Source organism: Solanum tuberosum, unplaced genomic scaffold, assembly GCF_000226075.1.
Source record: "Solanum tuberosum cultivar DM 1-3 516 R44 unplaced genomic scaffold, SolTub_3.0 scf00575, whole genome shotgun sequence".
NCBI lineage: Eukaryota > Viridiplantae > Streptophyta > Magnoliopsida > Solanales > Solanaceae > Solanum > Solanum tuberosum.
This window is the reverse complement of record NW_006239492.1, coordinates 12530-38370: the sequence shown is the minus strand read 5'-3', so window position 1 is coordinate 38370 and position 25841 is coordinate 12530. Positions and strand designations below refer to the sequence as shown.

The window sequence follows — 25841 nt, the reverse complement described above, 5'->3', positions numbered from 1 at the left end:
TCTCTATTTTACTCTCCAAATATAGAGAATGGAGAGTAAAATAGAGGTGGAATTAGAGATGATCTTAGTAGTTTCAAGATTAAAACAAATATAAAAACCATGATAATCATTATTAACACTTGGCCATAATTGAGAGAAATAGTCATCTCAGTTTCCAACTTTATTAGTAAGAAAAAACAACTGAAAAATAAGTTATACATTCTTGATTGTTCTAAAATTAGTCTTCTCATGATGAGGTGGCATGGAGAATCATCTTGGAGGAATATTCTGACTTCTCATTTTCCCAATTAAGTTTTGATTCATCACTGGGAAAATACCCCTGAAAAATGGTAGTAATATACATGTATTTCAGATATATCAATAATAAACGCAACATGAATCAGAATTAATCAAATCATAAAGATATGATAGTACTTGAGTCCAACTCAACCCCAAAAGTCAGTTCTTCAGGGTGGACTGACTAAGCTTACAAAATACAAATCACCAGTTAATTTTTCAACTAATATGAAACTTTTCCCCATATCACTTCCCCTTCACACCCAGGCTCAAGTACTGGGGCGTGGATTAAAAACTCAAAACAGAAATGTACCCGACTCTGATATCATTTACCTCGAGTTTATTTAAAAGTTCCTTGGCATTAGGAGCTGATACAAAAATTTGGGGGGCATTAGGGCAGATGAATCCTTCCTCCACTGCTTTGTCAATAAACGTCAAGAGGGAATTGTAGTAACCATCTACATTCAATAATCCTACCTGCATTAATATTATTTCAATCAAATTACTGTTAATCACGGGGGAAAAAATTCTAATTAAGCTGATTAAAGGAACTTAGAAATTTAATTACCGGTTTATCATGGATTCCAAGATAAGCCCAAGCAATGACTTCAAGCAGCTCTTCTAAAGTTCCATAGCCACCTGTAATATTTACTCAATTAGTCCAATAATTTCACTAGAGTTGCCACAAAGTTTAATTTCTTGCAAATAAAAGGTACTCGTGTATTTTGTAAAGAATTAGTATAAATTAGTGAATGTGAGCTGAAGATAATTAAATCGATGTACTCATAAAAAATAATTGTTGTTGTAGGTCACCTTAATCTGGTTATATAAAATAGTAATGAGTTCAAAGAGAATTTAATTATACATATCATCTTCAAGAAAATGGTCAAAATGATTCTTTTTAATAATTAATATATTGAGGTTAGTTTATTTTGGTTCTTTCATATATGCATCCTAACAGATCGATAATGTAAGAAAAAAAGTGATTTTTTTTTGTCAAGGACCATATCATTTAAAGTGAATATATCAAGAACAAAAATAGACCAACACCTACATATTAAAGGACCATTTTGATCATTTTCTCCATCATCGTGAATATGTACAGTAAATTCCATTTTCTCACATACATTATTGATTGCAGCAAAAAAAGACATTTAGTGACAATATTTTTTTTCCTTTTAAGCAGCAATTGAGTTAATGTCATTACATCCAGAGTGATTAAAGTCTTTAGTGACATTATATAGAGTGTTGATTATAAATAGATTCCCATACTATATTAGTGCATATAGCGACAATTATATTACTACACCTAAATAATATGCACAACTTTTTTTTATTTTTGTATAAAATAGATGAAAATTTTATTTATATGATAAGGTGGTTATTATATGGTGAAAAATGGGGAAGAATGAAGAGGTACCAGGTAAAGCAATAAAGGCATCAGAATGTTTGGCCATTTCAGCTTTCCTCTGGTGCATATCTGTTACTGCCTTCACCTCCCCTACTGTCTCACCAGTTATCTGCATGTGGCACCACAACTATTATTATTACAGTAAAAGTATTGAAAGGGTACAAAATTCGGGTTCACCCATTATATAACAATTCATTGTTCTAATATATTGTGACATTCATGATCGATTGATTAGTAAATTTCAATTGTGGTTTATTCTATTCTTCTACTTTCGCTACGTAAATGAATTACATACGTTATCTGACTAGATTTAGATTAATATGTTATGTAATTTTACCGAAGTCAATGCAAAAATACCCACACAACAAGTCCACTGACACTCAACTTTGTTAGCCCCACATGCACCAAGTGGATTTATATGTGCAGTCACTGATTTAGACATATTATCTCCAGAAACAATTGGTGGGGGTCTTTAATTGTAATTTGTAACAATATAAAACAAGAATAATAAAGAGAAGTTAGTGGGGAAAAGAACAAAAAGAAAACGATGAGGCTTGTAATGCATATATTGCAGCCTTTATGCAGGGTCGTCGTCCTCTCTCCAGTCTACTATTGTACGTAACTGATGTTAATATACTAGGCAACACGGCACGTTAAACTACATTCATTGCTTTCTGCTCGAACTATGCACATCTACATATACTTCCGAAAAAGATTAATATGTGTACGTACATAATTGTCATGAATCAATCTCTATTTATTTAGGAAGATAACTACAAAAAGATGTATAGTCTCTATATAACGATATTCCATTATATTACTAGACAAACAATGTTACAGCCTATGGCAAGGTCTACGATAGGGCTGGAGTGGCCTGGGCAGGAGTCATGACAGAACATGACGTTTACTTGATGGATTTCTTAAGAAATAAAGTTATATCAACTATAGTTTTTGACATCGTTAAGTGTTTGATTCTAACAATAAGTGGTATTAGAGTCAAGGTCATGGATTCGATTTCCAAGATTGAGCAACATGCTAAATGAGGTACATGTTTGGAGGGGGTATTAATTATTAGATAAAGTCAACATTCTACCTATGACAAAGCATGTTTACCCAACATCCTGCTTGCGCAAGGACGCGACTAGGGTGATCCTGATTGGAGTCATTATCGAATATGCTGGGCTTAGTTAAGAAATAAGGTTATAATACCTTTTACTATCAACTATATTTTTTGGTAGAATGGTAGGGTTTGATCGTAACGGAAACATGTCCCTATCGTTTTTATGTCTAAATTAAGTAGTCCGCAAAGAGGACCAATTGCTGTGTTAGAAGGAGGGGGACCAAAAGGGAAGGAAGGGAATAAAGAAAGCAATAGCTATCGAACAAGAAAATTCTGAAAACAAAAATACTAAAACCAAACATACTACACAACTAAATACAATACTAAGGGTGTACAAAACTGAACTGAAAACTGAATCAAATCGTAAATCGAGTTAAATCGGAAAAAAAATCCGACTAGTGGGCAATATTTATTTTATATGATGATTTCATTATTATTTTTTATTGAATATTTTTGTGTCATCAGTACTCATCTCATATTTTGTGTTATTTTTTTAAAAAACATCTTAGATAATTGTATTTTGGTTGGACTAAAGAAATATTTGGAGCACAAGTTAATTATATGTTTGTATGCAAACTTTACCGAAAAAATCCAAAAATCTGAAAAAATTCGAGGTTTATTAGTTTGGTTTGATTTATAAATTTAAAAATTCAACACAATGGTTTGGTTTGGTATTTGAAAAACCCGAACCAACCCGAGGTTGAAAAACCCAAAAAAAATTCGAATTTTATTAGATTGGTTTGGTTTATAAATTTAAATTTTTTATACAAATGATTTGGTTTGATATTTGAAAAACCCGAACCAACCCGAGGTTGAAAAACCCAAAAAAAATTCGAATTTTATTAGATTGGTTTGGTTTATAAATTTAAATTTTTTATACAAATGATTTGGTTTGATATTTGAAAAACCCGAACCAACCCGAGGTTGAAAAACCCAAAAAAAATTCGAATTTTATTAGATTGGTTTGGTTTATAAATTTAAATTTTTTATACAAATGATTTGGTTTGATATTTGAAAAACCCGAACCAACCCGAGGTTGAAAAACCCAAAAAAAATTCGAATTTTATTAGATTGGTTTGGTTTATAAATTTAAATTTTTTATACAAATGATTTGGTTTGATATTTGAAAAACCCGAACCAACCCGGTCATGTACACCCCTGTACTATACTAATAACATAAAATTCCATCTTGCTGTTTTTGTATCATATACCAACAACTAGAACACACTTCATACAAAAGATAACAAGAATGAGGTAGAAAATACATCAAATATGAGAGGCTACCACAAAAACCCCTTAATTTCATTTGTTTTCTTATTTTCTTATGTCACTTGATTTTTAAACTAATAATCGAGTATATATGTAAGTCAAATTAACATCTTAATATTGTGAAGAAAACGCTTACCTCTTTCGGCATTAATGTCCTGGGAATCACACTGAAGAAAAGAACATGTAAAAATTAGTTAGGGCACCTAACTTAGGAGTGAAAATCTTGATTAATCAAACACTCTTAGTCCCAAAATAACTGTCGTTTTAGCTCACTTTACATTTATTGAGAAATGAGAATAATAATAAAGACTATAATGTAGTATAGTTTAGTACTCCCTCTGTCTCTAATTACTTGTCCACTTTTAAATTGACACAATTATTAAGAAAATAATTATTGACATAGTGAGTTTACCATTTTATCCTTATTAATTATGGAGTGAATGAATTAAAAACTTAAGATATTCAAAAAGTTCTACCTTTTTCAAAGTAATTAATTGAGGATATAATAGGTAAAAATATTTTATCCTTTTTTGATTTGTCAAAATGGATAAGTAATTAGGGACAACTAAAAAAGAAAAAGTGGACAAGTAATTAGTGATATAGGGAGTAAGTTTTCCTGAGACACTTATTTTGGGATGGAGTGAGTACTATGTTCTGTCTTAAATTTCTAAAGCAACACTTATTTTGGGACAACTTTTTTTGTTTGTTAAAGTAACACTTATTTTTAAAAGCAAGTTGTCAATATTTTAAAGTTAAGTTATTCAAAAAATAAAATAAAAAATATATTTGAAGAAGAAAGAACTGACCCAAGGACATGGCGACCACCATTATGAACTTCTTGAGAGACCAAACCCATCAAACCAATGCTGCCTCCTCCATAAACCAGGTCTATTTTTCTTGATACCTTTGTTTTATACAAACAAATATAATAAAATAACATAACATTTTGACAATTGGCTTACACAGTGATGATTTATATAGTCGACACATAATAATAAAGTATGCGCATAAGCTATCATGCATCAATATCTTAAAGAGATGAAAGACAATTAGAGAGTTTAGGAAATATAGTAGTAGTATTTTTCTTACTATTTCTCTTCCAAGCTCTATTGCAGCTTCCTTATAGATACTTTTTTTTCCAGCACTACTCCCACAAAACACACAAATCCTCTTGAATTTTGACTGTTTTATTTCCTTCTCCATATCTCCTATTTTTTTTTTCTCTTTCTATGTGGGAATGGTGGGTATCTTGACTACTTGCTGCTAGTATAAATAATGGAACAAGTTACACTACCTTTTATAGTAGTAAAAAATTTAACTTATATGAACCTTACAATTTAAAGAAACATCTACACATGTATGTTATCTTTACGCGATTATAATTTTGAAAATAAAATAAATTAGTAATAACTTCCATGCCCCTTGGACAAGTAGCAATAAAGAATTATTGTTTATTAAACTGCCACGTGCATCCACAATCTGTATTGCGTAACAGTATGGCAAAACCTAGCCAAGCACAACTAAAACACACTTAAAGTAGCCGTCAAAAATTTACTTTTTTTTGCCAATTTATACCACTAAACATTGTGTCTCAATATTTTATTAAAATAAAATTCTTCAATAGAAATAAGTATAAGCAAAAAGAGTTAAATTTTACCTTGTCAATTTTAACAAGATACTATCAAACTTTTACTAATTAACAACCATCAAGAAAAAAGGAACTAGAAACAATACCCACTCAATTTTGTTTGAGTGAGATTGTTAATGCACATTTTAAATTTATTATTATGTGTGCTTAAGATGAATCAAACTCACATCAAAGATATATAAATATGTTTCTAAAAAAAAAATACTAAATTTATGAAAAGTTACTGCGCTCCCAAAAACCCCGTCTCACCATTAGCTCTAAGATCTACCTGCCTACATCCCACCTACTTGAAATTATAACGTTATAACGTATGTATAGACTATGGTTGTTGATCTTTGGGTCCTCTAATGAATTGAATAACAACAGGAGTAAAGTATTTAAATTCCTAATTTGTGAACGAGAACGAAGTGTAATTATCCCATGTGAACACTTGTCATTTGCATTAATGTAATCAGAAATTATTACTAGTAATAATAATAATATGTACTACTTTCAATAATGAGCCTCACAAGTAGTAAAGTATCCGTACATATTTCGTATTACTCTGTGTGGGCCGTGGGGGGTACTGTAAGTCGAATTATATAGAAGTCACAACGTGGAACTTTGGAAACGTATCATAATTTTAGCTTTCTTCGTCAGAAAATTACTCCATACATTTTAATCAATATCTTAATTAATTTTGTCACAATTTTTTTTTAATCTTTAATCAAAGATTTTGATTGGAGAACCTCAAAATAAAAAAATGCTTTATTTACCACACTTTTAATACTAGACTTACTCGATGACTAAATATAAATTCAGATTAGTAAATTACAAATACGAAATGATTAAATCGAAAAAAAATACAGGGGGAAAAGATAGAGGTGGAATAGATGAGGTAAGAAAAAAAAGTGCATGGTTTTCAGAGACGGAGACTTTTTTCACTAGTGGTAATTAATTTCGCATGTAAAAGTAAAGGCATTTCTTATATATCACCTCCATGCCCTATGGCTATAAGCATGGTTGGGTATATATAGATTGTTTTTAATGGACGGATAAGATTGAATATGAACCTATTAAAAAATAAATTAGATAAAAATGGATACTTGCATTTTTGATTCATACTGCCTGTATTATTAATTAATTTCACCCTAAACCCATGTTCAATTATATCACGGTGTTAAAAAAACTATAAAGTTCAACATCTAGCTATACATGACTTGTAGTATGGATTTATTTTTTCCAAGGCTATCAAATCAGTTAAAAAATAATTACTATCAACACGTCAAAAAAATAAAAAAGATTTGGAACAGTGATCCTGAAAAAAAATAAAAAAAATAAAGAGATGTTATCTATATAGGAGTACAAAGTAGATTTTGACAAATTATCAGAATAAACCTAATTATTTGGTATTCGAAATCTAGTGATTGTTCATATTGTCTCATTAAATCAAATCAACTCAGCTTGCTAATCAATCTCCAAGATCTTATTGGGCGGCAAATCGGAGACAGACGATCACAGTCCCTGGCCTTATCAATATCGGAGGTATACTAATCAATCAACCCATAAAATCAATTTTCTTTTATGACAAAATAAGTCAAACCTAAGTGGTCACTGCATCTAGATTCAGTGTTTGTTTCCAGTCCTCTTCATGACAACAAAATAGATAGAAGAGTTTTCCATTGCGTAACTATTCTTTCCTCACCAATATGAGTTTAGGTGGGATGACACCTTTAATTAAAGGTCCCGACCTCTATCAGGTTTGAGTGTTGGTTATGAAAAAAGTCCTATGAAAAGTGCCCTCGTAGAAATGGGTTTTGTGATGGATAAATTCAGCTTAATCAGACTCTATTACGGATATTATAAACTAAATGCGAGGTGGAAAAAAGGAAAGTCGGTAATTGCATTAATTAATGAATGAGTTAATTATATGCTTTTAATATGGATGGGAACACATAGTTTTCTGGTACTGAGTACTTATGTTTACACTTTTCTGGCCATTTGTTGGCTCCCAATTATGGTAATCTTTTTTTCTACATTTTCCGGTTTGCGTCGCTTTTACTTTATTTGGATAATGACTATTCAAATCATTTCATTTTTCTATTTTTTCCTACTACCAGCTAGAGGTTTAGTGACTAGCTTTAATATGTGTGGACATCTTGATATACTTTTAATTATTGAATTTCAATTAATTACTAGTACTTAAAATTCAAATCAAATACTACCCTAATACTTGTGAAATCATAATAATATGCACTAGCGTCGGCAAGATTATTTCTCACCGAGTTGGTACCAGAAAGAGTACTTCTCCTTTATCTCTTTTACTTGTCACATTTCGCAATATCATAATTGTTAACTAACGTATTTTTTCATCATATTATTATAAAAAAAGATTACAATTTATAGAGCACTTTTCATAAATTTTTACAAACATCTATATTTTAATTTAATTTATCTCTGAAAATTAATCAAATTAACTTTTACATAGCAATATGCGACAAGTATATAGGATGGGAGGTTGTATATGTCAACAGTAACAGTAAAAATTGAGAAGCAAAACTAGAAGTGATAAAAGTGAATTTGTAGATAAAATTAAAAGGCATTGACAAAGAGGCTGATAAGAAAGAAAGTGCCTTGTTAAAATTTCCAAGTGGTCCTATGTAAGGAATAGAACGCCGAACACGACTTCATACCTAGAACTCGAACTTGAGATTTCTGATTAAAAGATCTACGACTATTTACTACTCCATCATAACCCTTGGTGGTACGTAATAGCTCTGTCTCTCTTTTCATATATATATAAAATAAAATTTTAACTTATGAAAACGTGTAATAATTACTACTATATTCTATATCATATAGTTATATTATTTAGAAAAAACAGATCACTTATAATCATAACTAAGTCTAATCCCATACTAACTACTGGTTGAAAGTTAAATGATGATAGTACTACTATATATGAATTGGATGGGTGAAAAGGATGTTGAATTTATCCTTATAAAAGCAGACCCTCTAACAGGTGGTACATAAAATGTCAGACTCAAGCTATCATAATTCATATTTCTCCATCATTTTAGACTAAAAAGGAGATGAAATTCAACAAGAGTAGCCATCAGCAAGTGGAATATTTGAATTTACTCCTCAGCTCCAGCTGCATGCACTGGTTCCTTATTTGTTCCAAAGTTTTTGGTTGGCAAGAAAGGGATGGCAATGCATATAATTGAAGTTACAATAATACCGTCCTATACTTGATTTACATATCAACACATTATTGTTGAATCAGACACTATACAATGTGTGATGGAGATAATAAGTAAATCAACCACAACAACATACACTCATGAAATCCGAAAAGGATAGAACTTATGCAACCTTACCACTATCTCGTGAAAGAGATGTTGTTTCCAAAAGACCTTAGACTCAAGTGTAACAAATCCAGGTACAAAGAAGAATGAGACGGTGAAAAAAATATAGCAAGCTAAGTAGCAAGGAAACAATGCAAAGTCTGCCAGAAATAATGTACTGCTAATCGAAACATAATTAACAACATACTCCCTCTAATTACTTGTCCACTTTTCCTTTTTTAGTTGTCCCTAATTACTTGTCCATTTTGACAAATCAAGAAAGAATAATTTTTTTTACCTATTATACCCTCAATTAATTACTTTGAAAAATGTAGAACTTTTTGAAAATCTTAAGTTTTTAATTCATCAACTTCATAATTAATAAGAGTAAAATGGTAAACTCACTATGTCAATTATTGTTTTTTTAATAGGTGTGTCAATTGTAAAGTAGACAAGTAATTAGGAACAGAGAGAGTATTAGGATAGATTATTGAAAACAATACTAAACAATGATATATCATACCAAAAACAAGAGTTACAATACTATAACTAGTACAATGGCAAACACCAATTATCCTAAGCAAGCCCAATACTACACTACCTACTAATCTTCTATCCTAATATAATCCACTCAACTCGACTGTCCAAGTTTGGCAAGTTAATATTTATTAACTTGATCCGTTTTGGTTCGTCCAATTCGATCAATCTAAAAGTTGAGCTACTTTTAACTAAGGATGTAGTCTAAATTGATCTATAAGTACTCTTGTCAAAATATTTATTAAAACAAAGTTAATTTTTTGTTTGATGAACTATATTATATAATCATCATAAAGAAAAAAAAATGCAAGTCATTTTAGCTGGGTAATTAAATAAATTATAACTTTTCTACAAGATACAATTTTAATGTATTTACTAAGAGGGCTAACAATTTTTTGGGCAAGGCATATTGAAGGAATTATTAAATACATTGTAGACACTGAATGAAGGCAGGTTAATTATCAAGTATCTTGCATAGATTCAAAGGTTCCCTACCTAAAGTAGAAGGTTTGATTTCCACCCTCCAAGTAATTAGGGATCAATCACTTAGTATGTGTCCAGTAAGATCACCATAGAAAGTAGTTGTGAGAGGTCAAATGGGCTAATTGAGTTTTTCATGGTCGATTATAACTTATGGTTACAAGACATATCTTTATTCAAACAGACTTTTTTTTAACACTAGAGCAAGAGAATCACTATATTGTTGAGCTTCCATATTTGGTGATACAAGGAATCAATATTGACCTGCACTCAATAGAGTTGATATATCTCGTGAGACCTTTATCTTTATATGTTGTAAGAGTGTAATTAAATGAATAAGTTGAATTGAAATTGAGTATGTTAAAATAGATTGGCTATAAAATATAGACGTTAGAGATCGTCCATGCTGAGTACTACTACTCTTATTTCGCCCACACCCCACCTCCCCCACCACAACACCCATCACCCCTACCCCTACCTATTCTCGCAATTTATATCAGATTTATATAAATATTTTTAGAATAATATTTTTGGCACGAAGAAAAAAAAAATCAGGCAAATAGTGTACACCCTTGTGAGGAATCGAAGGTGTACAAATGAAATTGTGGCCAACTATAATGCAACGTGACCATAGAACACACAAGTCCAGATGTCATCGTTTCATAGACCATCCTCATCGACTCACCAAATCTTCCATCTTCAGAAAAAAAAAAACAGCAATGGTAGCTGAACTCAAGCAATGATCTTTCTTCTTTCCTTCACAAATTCAGCTGCTACTCATCTCGTCTCCCTCTCCAAATTCCCAATTCTCAGAACCCCACAATTCTCCACCATGTCTACCAATTTCTTCAAGTCTCACGCCTTTGCAGGCAACCCCATAAAGCTAAGAACCCCTAAACCAACTGATCCATTTTCACCACCCTCTGCTCTCAAGACCCTTAAAAACCTTCTTTTAGGAAATACCCATGAACCCCATTCCCCTAATTTCAAGATCTTGCCTTTCAGAAAGGGAAGGCCATTGGCTGGTTCAGTTAGGGATTCGAATGAGCCGAATTGGCACCTGGGTTGGTTGAGTTTTGGGGATTGTAAGGCTTTTTTGGAGAATTCTGAGGTTAATTTGAGTGAAGATACTTTGGTTTATCTGGGTTCTGATTCTGAGGGTGATGGGGTTTATGTTGTGTACTGGGGTATTGATGTGACAGAGGCTGGTAATGGATTGGTTAAAGAATTGGGGGGTAATCAGTTTTGCTTTGTTGAGCTTAGGACTTTGATGGTTGCCACTGATTGGGAAAATGCTTCATCCATGGGACAACTTGCTATTGCTGGTCATGTATGTGTTTTTCACCTCTGCCTTTTCAATTTCAAAAACTACAATTCTTGTATAACATTGATACAATTACATTGCTCGTCGAATTGGATTGCTGCTCTAGTTGTCTGCATTGTGATCACCAGCTATATGAATTAACTAGGCATATTAATGTAGTGAATCATTTTCATAAACTATCCACTACCAGCTGGTATTTTGAACCCATGTACTCCTTTCGTTTCGATTTGTTTGTGTGGTTTTGACTTGACATGGAGTTTAAGAAAATAAAGAAACTTTTGAATCTTGCGGTCTTAAACTAAGATATGTAGTGTGTATCAAAATGCTCTTTAATCTCGTGGAAAGTTAGATTACAGAGTTGCCAAAAAAGGAAAGATACATTCTTTTTTAAACAGACTAAAAAGGAAAGTAAGACAAACAAATGAGACGGAATATCTTTTTTCAAGTTCTATCTTTAGTTATGTAGATTCTTGTAGGCAAGAAAATGTTGTATGTTTAGAATACTACTTAAGTGATCTTACGTAATCTTTATCTAGAACTGCTTAACAGAGGATCTCTTGTTATGAAATTGCAACCTGGTTATGCAGTTAACATCACGTTGTAAATGTGCATTTCAAACTTTATTATCTTAAGATTCTTAACCTCAATTATATTAAGAGTGTTTTAAGGGTTGTCTCAGAAAGTGTGGATGTGTCTAAGAGTCCTGATAATTCCATCTAGCATCAAGTTTGTTTCTAATTCTAAGAAAATGAATTTGGGTTTTTGCCACATTATTGTCAATGTTGAACCGCACATATCCAATCATTCGGTAGCATTCTGTTTTAGTTATTTGTTATAAGTACCTTCTAATGCTAAAAATGGCGACCACAATTAACTGAATGTTTTACCTTTTGTCTTTGGAATTTTATCAGGCCAGATCATTACTAGAATGGCATACAGTATCACGTTTTTGTGGATTTTGTGGTGGTAAGAACATTTTAATTGATGCTGGGAGACGGAAACAGTGCTCTAATGAGTTATGCAAGAAGAAAATCTATCCTCGAGTTGATCCAGTATGTCAATCAGTTCGATTTTGTTCTCTCTGATTAATATTCTGCTTGTGGTTGTACACTTTTTTGGTTTACTTGTTTTTCTTTGTTTCGTGGAAGAGGTTATGGGACTTGCATACTGAAATGCTACATGAGAATCCTAACTTTCTTTGGCATGTCTTGTCCCGGCAACAGGTTGTGATTATGTTAGTTATTGACAAAGAGAATGACCGTGCGCTATTAAGTAGGCAGTCAAGATTTGTGCCTCGCATGTGGAGTTGTCTAGCTGGTTTCATGGAGGTATGTGGCGTGCTTTTGATTTTGAGCAATGCATTTTCGAGCTGCTGCATAACTTGTTGCCAAATTTAGTTAAAAAATAGCGTTCATATGTCTTGATCACTATGGATGTTGTCCATGGTGAAAAAGAAATTTAGTCACTAGAACCTCATTCCTGCATCAGTGTATTAGTTATTTGACTTATTTCCTATTAGCCAGTGGTCAATTTTTATTACTTCCTCAGTGTATGGAGTAGGAAAAAAAGGTTTTTGAGTTTTGACACAAGCTAAATATTTTAACATAGCCCAAAATACCTTAGCATCTTGTGGTCTACAAAATGACTGTCTTATCATAAAAAAATGATTATTTTTTTTCAATCTTTTGAAACAAGAAATGGAAAGAGTGTCACATAATATGGAACGGAGGGAGTATTTCAATTTTCTGCATAGTACTTCAGCTCCTTTTTGTTTTTTGGTTGGTTTGCTGTCTCCCTTTTCTGTTTTAATAGGTGTACAATTAGCCAGCATTGGTTTTTGATCCTGTCATTCACAATTTATTTATGAAACATGTTAATTAGTATCTAAATTTATTAGTAGCCAGGAGAAAGTTTGGAGGAGGCTGTGAGAAGAGAAACATGGGAGGAGACCGGTATTGAAGTTGGACAAGTTGTTTACCATAGTTCTCAGCCATGGCCTGGTAATGTTCTTGGAACCAGATTTGTGGTATTTGTTCCCTTCTGTTCTTTTAGTTATTTTATACACCTAGCTTTTTCTTAATGATGTAAGGTAATTATGTAATTAGTGTTTTTTCCAAGGAAAAGTGCCAAAAAGTGACAAGGTAAGGTGGGTGGAACTTGAAGCGGAAAGAGAGAAGTGAATCACACAATTTATGAAGAAAATTTAAATTACTAAACATACATGAACTCAGTACTAATGATTATTCAACATCCAATATAAGAAAATGCCTTTATTAATCCAACTCCTCAAATCGAGATTCAAAGAACAAGTGAATCACAGAATTTATGATAAACATCCATTATAAGAAAATGCCATTATTGAAATTCAAAGAACTGATCCTGATTTTCATTTTGATAACTTTATGAATCATTCTTTGAAGCGCGTGACTTCACCCATGAAGCAATAACCATTGCTTCGCATCGTAGCAACAAAGCAATGCCTTTTAATATCAATGCTGGGAATGAATACCAGAGTAGCTCCTAATTGTTACCACCAATCTTTTAAAAAAACATCATATTGGTGTGATGCATATCACTTGTCAGCTTTCCATTTTTCTTTTGAGCATTGTTGATCTAATTGTGCGCCAATCAGTTGCTTCATGAAATGGACTCTAGAGGTTATCTTTTCCTTATTGGCAGTTGTTACTGAACATTTTATCTGTATTTCTTGCATGCCAGTTTTCTTTTAGCTCATGTGATTATCATTTTACTGTATGATTCCTCCACAGTTGGACCTAGCAGCATGCCATGCCAACTTATGGTGGGATTCTTTGCGTATGCAAAATCACTGGATATTAATGTGGATAAGGAGGAATTAGAAGGTAACTTGAAGATCTTTAATTATGTTGATTTTTGATCGACTCCCTTTGACTTATAACACTTGAATTCCACCTTTATATTTTGATTATGGGCATTTTCTTTCTTTCTGTGACGGTGAATAAACTTGTGATCTAGATGCGAAATGGCACAGCAGAGAAGATGTGAAAAAGGCACTCACAATCGCGGAATACAAGAAGGCACAGAGGACTGCTGCTGGTAAAGTGGACCAAATGTGCAAGGGTGTAGAAAGAGGACAGAGCTTGTCTTCCGATTTCAATGTGGAAAGTGGGGAACTTGCTCCTATGTTTATCCCGGGGCCCTTTGCAATTGCTAATCATCTCATTTCCTCTTGGGTGAATGGGGTTGAATCACAACTTGCAAGTTCTTTCTCAAATTTATAGGTTGGTGCTCACTAATGAAGTTTTTTTTTTGCGGCATGTCATTTAATCTTGTGTGTATCATCTTTCTATTACCAAATCTCTTGTTTGAAATCGATTTGCTGGAATTGTTGCAACGTTAATACTGTAGTAAGCTCCTCTAATCTGTTAATGTGCTCAAATTATTAAGTTCCTGTTCCACGTAGTTTTTCTACTTAGGAGGTAAGGTTAACATGAAGGATGTCTTTCTGTGTGACAGGACTTTAGTAATTGACATCAACAATGTTGTTCTCAAAGCATCTTAGGTAAGTAAGATCTTCCATATAATCAAATCTTCATTGTATTGTCGTATCTTCCTTTTCAAATGATTGATGCAACAAATAGTAGTCTAATGTTGATCTCAATTTTCTTTGCTCTTCTTGGATTATTTTGGTTCTGACTATATGTAAGCATAAATCAAAGAAAGAGGACAATGTCAAATAGTGAAGGTTTCTACATAAAATGACCTTAGTCTACTCGTGAAGAAACGAATATGCTTTGTTATTCTAAAACTTGTGGCTTTCTGTTTTTGCTTGGTTAATTGTCTGTTTGGTGAAAGAGGTGGCTGGGAGATTCAATTAGAATGTCAATCGTCAATATGCTCATATTGGTGACGTTATTGTTGCTGTGATCAAAGAAGCAGTACCAAATAGATCAGAAGTAGTTAGAGCTGTTTACAGTAGAATTTTGTATCTTTGATCGAAATATGTTATAATCCTCAACTTAGAGAAACGTTAGTTTACCTGTGAAAACAGAGGATTGATTCTACATTCATTTCCATGTCGTTGAATGCAACATGTATTTTTTTCTTTTCTAGGCCACTACCCGAACAATTAATCTTGCAGGGGAGTTGAACCTCCATATGTGCTGCAACAATACCATTGATTCAGTAGATGAATGCTGCTGGCAAGTGTGAAAATGGACGTGCATGTATACATACATAGCAGACGTGCTAGTATAAATTTTAAGCAATTGCACTTCGTACTACTTAATTTGTAATTTGAATTTTGTGTTATAGAGATATTAACGCCACATAGCTCATATTTTGAGTTTGTTGCCCAATTTAGCTTTTATTTGTGTATAAACACCTTGCGTATACATTTCTATATAAGAACGATATATTATGTATCTTGTTTTTTTTCCAGTTAAATGGCGTAATAACTAATCCTAGTTCTGAATATGATTATTAATTAACATCCTGTACTAAGTAGAGTATAATATATAGTACACATGCTATAACAAAACAAATATAAAGAATCAATTCATTTCTATTTGTTCTCGTTTGTATAATCTGATAGGACGTTTGTTTAGTGGCTGAGTTGCTTTCAGATTCCTGTCATTAACAAAAAAAAGTCAAGAAAACAGTGTTACTATCAAACTACCAAATTTATCGGTAATTCAAGTTAATTCGTCACTAAATAGCTTCAAAATCCGTAGCTAAATAAGATTAGCACATAATTTTTGTTGTTGAGCTAAACAAAAATTTCATCGCCAATTTCTTATTTTCTAGCCGTGTTTTAATTAAAGAGCCATCCTTTTCGAATCTCACAAATTCATTATTAAATACTCGTTTTTGAATCCAAATATACAAAGAAACATACACTATAAGTAAATGAAATATAATTAGGTAAGAAAATTATTCCTAATTACTAAAATTTTAATTTGGGGTAGCAACTCGCATCATGAACAACATCTCTGATAAGTTTCATTTGTCTTTTGGTCACAGTTTTCACCTGGGAAATTAAAAAAAAATCACTTAATTAAAATTACTTTCAAAATGGGAAATACTTAAATTTAATTTTCATAATATTGAGTGGGAATTTTTTTTCCATTAATTACCTTTCTATCCATAGTCCAGACAACACCTTCAGTGCAAGGTGGTACTGTTAGGGAGCCAATATACCTATAATATATTTTGCCATCTATTTTTATTTGCTTTGGACTAATTCTTCCAATGGCTCTCTCCACACGTTTTGTATTAGCAAGTGCTTTTAAATCCTTCTCTATCTGCTATTTATATTAAATTAAATTACACTGAAAATATCAAAAATTAAATTTTATTTTAATACTGTCAGTGAATATAATTTAAGCCGGTATTTTACCATAGATAAGAAGGAATCGGGCCGTCCAATCTTGTAGATGATTCCAATAACAGCAGTCTTTCCATCATTGCTTTCATGTACCAAATGTGCCTCCAAATTAAACCTGCATTTAATTTGTTGATATAAATGCATAAAAAAATTATGCAAAAAATAAAGAAAAAAAATAGATTGGCTCAGCTATAATATAATCTATTATTGTCACTTATCAATTTATAATAAATAATACAACGATGTTTAACATGGAAAATAGAGTTAAAGGCCAGGGGAGAAAAATAAAGGAAATCTTTTGGCACATATTAGAAATATCGTTAGAACTTATCGTCGTTTGAAATAATGATATTTTTAAGGCTATAAAAACAAGATATCATTATTTTGTTTTTGAAACAGATTAAAAGAAAAGAGTAGCGTCATGTAAAAAAAATTCACAAGAGGGTTCAGAATATAAGGAGATAAATATACGAAGAAATTAAAAGTATTCAAATAATTTTATATAAATAGTGTAATTTTTTGACGAGATAGTTTCGTGGCTCCGTGGGGTGTTAATACTAACAGTATTTATGTATGCCATAGATTATATACCTTTTTCCATTGATTGTGTGTTCAGAAGGTGTATGCCAATGACATTGTTTAAGTTAATACTGAGTTCCATTTATCAGAAGGTAATGTGAAGCTGACCAAAAAGAAGTTGCTTTTGACTAAACTTGTAGTCATGAGAATTTTCTAAAATTTTATTCAGGTGGCTAATTGAAGCCTCCTACTATGTACTTTCTGGATATTAATTAATTGTATATACTATATAATAAAAAGACCGTCCGAGGACTCCCTTTTGAATTTCTTCTCTGGAGTATTTGTTGGTTGAGATTAAAAAGACAGTTCGGTGTATTAATTTTTTTTTGATGTGTAAGGTTTAGAGAACAATCTCATAAGAATCTATTGTACGCAGTCTTATTCTACATTTTTACAAGAGACTATTTTCATCTCTTGAATTTGTGACCTGATTGAGATTCAATATTGCATAAAATAATTAAGATAAAAATACTTAACTGTGCTGTCTAGGTCAATTTGCATGCACTTCGACTAATTGCACATGATGCCTGTCATCATCCACTAACAATATGTAACAGATAAATCTGTCCATCAAGACTAGAACCGAAGGCGAAACCTAAACTTTAACTTTATTGATTCTAAATTTTATAACACCGATTTCAAATATTAATAACTAGGTTCTAAACTTAATATTTATATATATTTAATTATAAACTAATTATTAATACAACTATACTATTTAAACAAAGACTACTAGGTTTAATTTGGCCGAATCCATACTCAAACTTTTACCCTGGCTCTTACTATTTTTTTTTCTTACAACTATATATGTCATTAGGTGCGTCTATGATTCTGAAGTTAAACAAAATAGCATGGTCCGCTTATAAAATGTTTTCTTTTTGTTGTAAGGATAATTTTTGGAAAAGAAGAAAAAAACAGTAGAAGAAGACATATTGGCGTGGTACGTTGAAACTTCAGTTTTTTTTAAAAGAAACGTTTCCTTTATTTAGCTTCTAATTATATATAGTAAGTAATTTTTGAGAAATATAAAATTCTTGTTTTTCTGTCCAAGAAAGAAAATATGATGTTCAACTTGAACAGCTAAATTAGTCATCAGGCTCAACAATTTATTGCTTAATTAATCAGTACGTAATTCATAAGGATTACCTTAATCTGGAAGCCAAAGCTGCTAATTATATTCAAGAAATTACAGCTTACTTTTCAACAATTCCATAGTTCTTTAACTTTAATTTTTCCAATTTTCAAGTTAATTTCATGATGTTAAATTTTTAATTGTTTGTTACATATATTCATTGAAATATGAATTTTAGGTAGCGTAACAAACTGTATTAAAATATGATTAGTCCATTCATTCATATTTTTTCTTTAACTTTGCTCATTTTGGCTCAAGTCATTGTTGATATATAATTTAAATTGGCCAATGAAAAAACATATCAATTAATTGGACATTTTTACAAGGCGGCTTAATTAATTAAGAAAAAACATCTGAATTTTCTAATTGAATTTTTTTCTCAGACATTTATTATTTGTGATCTAATTAGATAATATTTGCTTCGAATAAAAAGTTGCTAAGAGTAAAAACAAATAAATAAAAAACTTATTGTATAGAAAATCCTTCAAGAATTTATAGAGAAATATCCTATATTACTTCTTAATTCTTACTGCTAACTCATACAGTATAGATTAGGGACGTAATCCACGTGCCTAGACATGTAATGCAGTATTATTTTCCTCGTCGATCGTATGTTGGAACAATTGCAACACAAATTCAAGGCTACTAATACTTTTTCTACTTTTTACTATCGTAGCGAACCGTCGTCTACAAGTTTAAGTTATGGTTTGTTAAATTTGATAGAACGTCCGTTTAATGGCTGAATTGGTCTGGCATTGGATTCAAATCCCTGAGATAAACATGAGAAGAAAAATCAAGAAGTAGTTTATATAATTCCTTTCGTCCAAAATAAGTAAATTTTGGATGTATGACACACTTTTTAAAAAAATGAACAAATTACAAATTAATTGATAACCTCTTGGATAAAAAATAATTTATTTTAAACAAAGAAAAAAAATGCTAAAAGTTCATTTATTTTGAATTGAAAGGAGTTAATTATAATTAGGTTCTTCAGTTTTTATTTATTTATTTAATTGAAGAATCACCATTTTTTAGTCACACAAATTTTAATAGTAAAAGCTAAATAGAGTTTTTTTTTGGGAGGGGGTTGATTTGAATGATCTTTTATGAAAATTTCAATAGCTACTTGGACATAAATTGAATGATATGTGATTAAAAAAATAGTATTTTGAAGCTTAATTGAAAAATAGTATTGAATAAATTAAAATGATATGTTTGAACATGTATTACACTTGAAAAAATATATAACCAAATAGATTTTTTAAGAAGAAGAAACGAGAGTTTAAAAAGGCAAATAAATCATCTTGGGGTAGCAACTCACATTAACTGCAGCATCTTGGAGCAGTTTTATTTGACTTGCCGTTACACTGTTAACCTATGAAATTGAAAAAGAGAAAAAAATCACATAATTAAAATTAATATTAAAATGGGAATACTTAATTACTTTTAATTTTCATCATAATAATGAATTTAGGAAAATTTAATTACCTTTCCATCAATAGTCCAAACAACACCTTCAGCGCAAGGTGGAGTAGTAAGGGAGCCAATAAATCTGTAATATATATTGTCATCCAAGTTTATTATATTTGGATCAATTATTCCCATGCCTTTTTCTGCACCTTTTTTTTTTATCAGCAAGAGCTATTAAATCACCCTCTAGCTGTAATTAGATAAGCAAACAATATATATGTATGCCATAGAATATATACCGTTTTCCATTGATTGTGTGTTCAGAAGGTGTATGCCAATGACATTGTTTAAGTTGATACTGAGTTCCATTTATCAGAAGGTAATGTGAAGCTGACCAAAAAGAAGTTGCTTTTGACTAAACTTGTAGTCATGACAATTTTCTAAAATTTTATTCAGGTGGATAATTGAAGCCTCCTATACTATGTACTTTCTGGATATTAATTAATTGTATATGCTGTATAATAAAAAGACCGTCCGAGGACTCCTTTTTGGATTTCTTAATTCTCTGGAGTATGTGTTGGTTGAAATTAAAAGGACAGTTTGGTGCATTAAAACTTTCGTTATATGTTGGATTCAGAATAAAATTGAATTATAAGTGTTTATTTTACATTTTTACAAAAGACTATTTCTACGAATTAAACCCATTACCTTTTGATTGAGATTCCATGCATTGAATAATTAAAGACTACCACGATAGTTTCTTTATTGAAACTAAAATTCTATTTTCATTTCTCATGTCACATGCATGCCAATCTTTTTTGATATAGTTGTGATATTCAGGTCAGGTTGCATTTATCTAAATTAATTTCATAAGATACTTTCCACCACACACTAAAAACATTGTACTTCTTCCGTCCCAAAATAGTTGTTCACTATACTATTTTGAGATGTCCAATAATATTTGTCCACTTTATGATATCAATGGATAATTTTATATTTAGTTCCTAATACTTTTCCTATTATATTCAAAGGGTGATATAGTAAAATCACCATTCTATTTATAGTTTCTTAAGGGGTGTGTCAAGTCAATAATGGACAAGTATTGTTGGAAAGAGGGAGTATCAGACAATTCAGTCCATCAAAATTAAAACATACATTAAGAATTACATTTTTGATCTATGCTAGGTGATCTCTTAGCTACCAATATAGACTATAAATAATTAGACCTGTACAAATACTCTAGAGAGTTAAAAGATATATTATTTTCACAAATTACAATTATGTGCGTCTATGATTCTGAAATGTGAACAAGTTACACAAAATAGCATGGTCCGCCTTTATTTTTTTTATATTTTTTTTGTCAGGACAGTTTTTGGGGTAAAGGAAGAAAAAATAGTAGAAGAAGACATATTGGTGTAGAAAATCCTTCAAGAATTTATAAAGAAATATCTTATATTACTTCTTAATTCTTATTGCTAAATAGAGAACTCATACAGTATAAATTAGGTACGTAACTACACATGTAATGCTGTATTATTTTCCTCGTCGATCGTATGTAGGAACAGTTGCAACACAAAATCAAGGCTATTAATACGTGATCGTAGCGAACCATCGTCTAGTTTAAAGTTAACGTAGCCAATCAATGAAATTACTAAGGTTTGTTAAATTTGATAGAACGTCCGTTTAATGACTGAATTGGTCTGGCATTGGATTCAAATCCCTGAGATAAACATGAGAAGAAAAATCAAGAAGTAGTTTATATAATTCCTTTCGTCCACAATAAGTAAATTTTTGAGGTATGACACACTTTTTAAGAAGGGAAAATATATGCTAAAAGTTTACTTATTTTGAATTGAAAGGAGTTAAATATAAGTAGATTCTACAATTTTTTAAAAATTGAAGAACCGCCTTTTTCTAGTCACACAAATTTTAATATATAGTAAAAAGAAAATTATTTTAATAGGCGCTTGGACATCAATTGAATGATGTATGTGATAAAAATAATAGCATTTTGAAGGTAAATTGAAAATTAGTATCGGAAAAATTAATTTAGGCATGCATTACGCTAGACAAAATATATAAACAAAAGTCTTTTTAAAGAAAAAAACAAATAAATAATTTTGGGTAGCAACTCACGTTAACAGCAGCATCTTGGAGCAGTTTTATTTGACTTGCCGTTGCACTGTTAACCTATGAAATTGAAAAAGAGAAAAAAAATCACATAATTAAAATTAATACTAAAATGGGAATACTTAATTACTCTTAATTTTCATCATAATAATGAATTTAGGCAAATTTAATTACCTTTCCATCAATAGTCCAAACAACACCTTCAGTGCAAGGTGGAGTAGTTAGGGAGCCAATATATCTGTAATATATATTGTCATCCGATTTTATTATATTTGGATCATGTATTCCCATGGCTTTTTCTGCACCTTTTTTTATCAGCAAGAGCTATTAAATCACCCTCTAGCTGTAATTAGATAAGCAAACAATATCAAGAAGCTGAAAAAATAATGAGATCGATTGATTAAATTATACTGATAGAGTAAAAAAATAAAATTGTGTTTACTATGGTTAGGAGATCATTAGGCAATAATCCAATTTCATAGAGGATTCCAACGACAGCAATTTTTCCATCACTGCTCATATGTACCAAATGAGCCTCCATATCATACCTGAATTATTTTTGTTCAAAAAAAAAAAAAAACTTGGTTGAGATTATATAGATGAGTGTGTAAATAATGATATTTTTTCTCTTTGTTTACGTTCATTTATTTTTAATATATCTAACAATTTCATTTTCTTTCAATAACTCAATTTTTTTGAATTAGTTATTTCCTTTTATGCTACGTTTAATTGGTTCATATATAGATTAGAAAGTAACTTCTTTTTAATGATTTAATTAACTTTAAGAGGCCTCGCAAATTAACATTATTTACGCCGTCACAGGGTTAAAACTAAAGTACAAGTTACGGATTTAGACAAATTTAGAAATTTTAGTTCAAATTTTATATTTATTTAATAAATTTATTCAACATGTACAAATTATTTTTTCCGTTACAATTTGTTTATGGTCTTAGGTACTATTTGGATAGTCAAAGGATATATTTTCCTTGATTATATTTTTTTCAAATATTTAAAATTGTTAACTATTAGTACGATTTATATTGCTTTTTGTAATTTTGTGTAGTTTCTAAATATGTCAGTTTTATTTCAAAAATTGAAGAATCTATGTCTAAAATCACACATGAACATTAGTTAATTTAACCCTCATACTATGAATCAACTATCAAGTATAACAAATTGAAAAGATTTAGCACCCAATAACTTAAAAATGAGTAGAATCACGAATCTCATAAACTTTAAATCATGACTCTATCTCTGATCGCAATAAATATATATCATATACCTTTTCCCATCGATACTATGTTCGGAAGGTGTGTGCCAATGAATTTGTTGGAGTTGATATTGAGTTTCATCTATCTTCAAGTATCCTGAATCACCATCCCATCTCAACTGCATTTATAAATAAATATATATTATAATCACAACTTAAAATTTTATTTCAATATGAGTGATGATATATTATCCACAATATATATTACTATATACTATAATGATACAATTTTCTTACGTACCATGATATCATGTCCTCTATTCACGAGAGTGGCATTGGATGGTCTGTAGTATTTTTGAAGAATTCCTAAATTTGATACAACTTCAACCATTTTGTTATCAAGGTCAATTGGAGACTGTAAATTTCCATTGCAGTTGCTCGAGATTTTCCCCCAATTAGCTGGTCCGTTCTTCGCGTTTTTGTCATAACTAAACTCATGATCACTCATATCATCTACATTTACTCAGACATAATTAAGAAACTTACAACTATGTACACTGACGGTACAAAAAAAGAAAAGAAATAACACTATTAAATCATCTTATATGAACACGAGCTAAAAAAATTCTAATTAATACATTTAACGTACCAACTTCTTGAGATCTTGAAAGAAATGCACTTGAAAGGAAAAGAAAAGAAAAGAAGAAGATTTTGATTGTTGTTGCCATATTCATATTCATATTATATCATCAACCGTTGAAATATTTTGTGAGTTAATGAGGAAACTCAGTAAATTTATAGAGACTTATATAGGAGGAGTAACGTTATATGAAGCTAACCAAAATTAAGTTGTAATTTTGACTGATTTTCTCTTGAGTTTAATTGCTGATTGAAATTCGAAATTCTATTAAATTGATGATAATAAATTCTCCTTTTATTTCTCACATGAATGTATATTTCCCATTTTTGACATGAGTGATGGTACATTATGGTCGATGGTTATATATTCATGTTGAAATAAACATTGCTAAAACACATCAAGATGACTTTACGATGTAAAACAGTATCGAATATATATATATATAGAGAGATCGTATACTTTTTATATTTGTATATATTTTGCACACAATCACTAGTTTTGAAGTCATTTTCTCCAAAAAATCATTACTTTCTCTGTCTCAATTTATGTGACACCATTTGAATTTCGTGAGTCAAACAATTTAGTATTAATCATGGATTAAGGCATGATCTTTAATTATTATTTTTTAAAATAACACTTATATAGTTGAAAACTACATAAAAATTACTGCAAGTCACAATAATTGATAATTCAAGACATTTAAAACATATTTGGAAATTACGGTCAAAGATAGACTTATTTAAATTTTCGTAATGAAAAAATTGTCACATAAATTAGAACAGAAGAAGTATATTTTACGTGTGTACACTTACATGACTACTCACCAAGTAAGTATGATTTTTTTTTTCGTGTCAAATTTCCAATGTAATAATGGATTAATTAAAGTTCTTACGAAATCTCTCCTTTAATTTGTCAATTTCTCTTTTGCTTATTCTGGATCTTAGCATGTTACGTTATGGCTTACGTTATTCCCATCCAATAAACTAAATCTGGTAACAGAAATGACGTTAAGTCTCAAATACTTATAATTAGGACTAATTTCTTTGTTTTACTGCTATATATTGATTGGTTACAATTTACAGCCTAGACTAAATGATTCTGGTCTTTTGCATCCATTCCATATTTGTTAAATTAAAGTCTATTATAGGAATATATTCTAATAACAGAACTGAAAAAAATTAAAGGTTCTACTAATTAAATCAGGAATTATTTCTTCGTCCCAAGTTAGTTGTCATGTTTCACTATTCTAATGTTTTCCAAAGTTGACGATGTATTTTGCTAATTAATTTCACAATGAAGAACCAACAAATCAACGTGCCTACACACGTACGTAACATATGCAGAACATATTACGAGTAATACTTATTACTGATACAATTGATACAATGAGATACTTATGATACAATTATTTGTAACATAAATTCATATATATTCCTAGTTCTAAACACTGTTATTATCATCGATAGACAATATAATAACTTCATTTATTTTCTTAAATTAAAGCTTCTTGGTAACGGATGAGGGTTTGACATGATCCCTACCGATTTATTAATAAAGATAGAACTAGATTAATTATGGGAAGGTTATTAAATACTCCCTAATCAAGCAAATGACCAAGGTTTGTTGAATTTGATAGGACGTCCGTTTAATGGCTGAATTGGTCTGGCATTGTATTCGAATCCCTGAGATAATTTAAATAGTATATGATGTCAAATTCGAAATGAAAAATAGATACAACATATAAACAAGCAGATTTTCGAAACATAATTAAAATTTTATGTTAGAAACTCACATCATGAACAACATCTCGGAGCAGTTGAATTTGTTTTCTGGTTACAGTTTTAACCTGAAAATATATATATATATTTTAAAATAACATAATTAAAATTACTTTGAAAAATGTAGGGAAAATGCATAAGTACCCCCCAGCCTATGCCCAAAATCCCTGAGACACACCTAACCTTTACTAAGGTCCTATTACCCC

The 25841-nt window shown here is 30.7% G+C and overlaps 3 protein-coding genes, 1 long non-coding RNA gene and 1 pseudogene across 7 annotated transcripts in view; 1 reads left to right on the top strand and 4 right to left on the bottom strand.

Annotated features, from left to right (window-relative positions):
• Positions 1-99: 99 nt before the first annotated feature.
• LOC102598045 (cytokinin riboside 5'-monophosphate phosphoribohydrolase LOG1-like) lies at positions 100-5377 on the bottom strand. The gene is made up of 7 exons (XM_006365668.2): positions 5166-5377; positions 4883-4980; positions 4213-4243; positions 1697-1796; positions 845-915; positions 610-753; positions 100-319 (listed from the first exon to the last, which is right to left on the bottom strand). The coding sequence occupies exons 1-7, from the start codon at positions 5277-5279 to the stop codon at positions 227-229; spliced, it is 651 nt and encodes a 216-aa protein (XP_006365730.2). The 5' UTR covers positions 5280-5377; the 3' UTR covers positions 100-226.
• A 5296-nt stretch (positions 5378-10673) lies between these two features.
• On the top strand, positions 10674-15794 carry LOC102597072 (nudix hydrolase 19, chloroplastic). 4 transcript variants are annotated; one of them, XM_006365665.2, is made up of 8 exons: positions 10674-11397; positions 12303-12443; positions 12615-12719; positions 13292-13391; positions 14160-14252; positions 14386-14651; positions 14887-14932; positions 15512-15792. In XM_006365665.2, the coding sequence occupies exons 1-6, from the start codon at positions 10807-10809 to the stop codon at positions 14649-14651; spliced, it is 1296 nt and encodes a 431-aa protein (XP_006365727.1). In that variant the 5' UTR covers positions 10674-10806; the 3' UTR covers positions 14887-14932; positions 15512-15792. The 4 variants fall into 4 exon arrangements, with proteins under 4 accessions (XP_006365727.1, XP_006365726.1, XP_006365728.1 ...); XM_006365664.2 differs by having other exon boundaries at positions 15484-15792; XM_006365666.2 differs by lacking the exon at positions 14887-14932 and having other exon boundaries at positions 15484-15794.
• A 197-nt stretch (positions 15795-15991) lies between these two features.
• Positions 15992-18548, bottom strand: LOC102579087 (bifunctional monodehydroascorbate reductase and carbonic anhydrase nectarin-3-like; annotated as a pseudogene).
• A 619-nt stretch (positions 18549-19167) lies between these two features.
• On the bottom strand, positions 19168-23951 carry LOC102578758 (bifunctional monodehydroascorbate reductase and carbonic anhydrase nectarin-3-like). Its single transcript, XM_015304570.1, has 8 exons — positions 23867-23951; positions 23519-23730; positions 23290-23396; positions 22450-22555; positions 21045-21053; positions 19956-20108; positions 19789-19842; positions 19168-19236 (listed from the first exon to the last, which is right to left on the bottom strand). Exons 1-8 carry the CDS (start codon positions 23949-23951, stop codon positions 19168-19170), a joined length of 795 nt encoding a protein of 264 aa, XP_015160056.1.
• Positions 23952-25388: 1437 nt separating this feature from the next.
• The window catches only part of LOC102578414 (uncharacterized), a 3241-nt gene continuing 2788 nt past the window's right edge, over positions 25389-25841 (bottom strand). The window contains exons 2-3 of the long non-coding RNA XR_001472179.1: positions 25650-25703; positions 25389-25539 (exon numbers count right to left, since the gene is read on the bottom strand). This is a non-coding gene — a long non-coding RNA (uncharacterized lncRNA). The remainder of the gene's footprint in view (positions 25540-25649; positions 25704-25841) is intronic.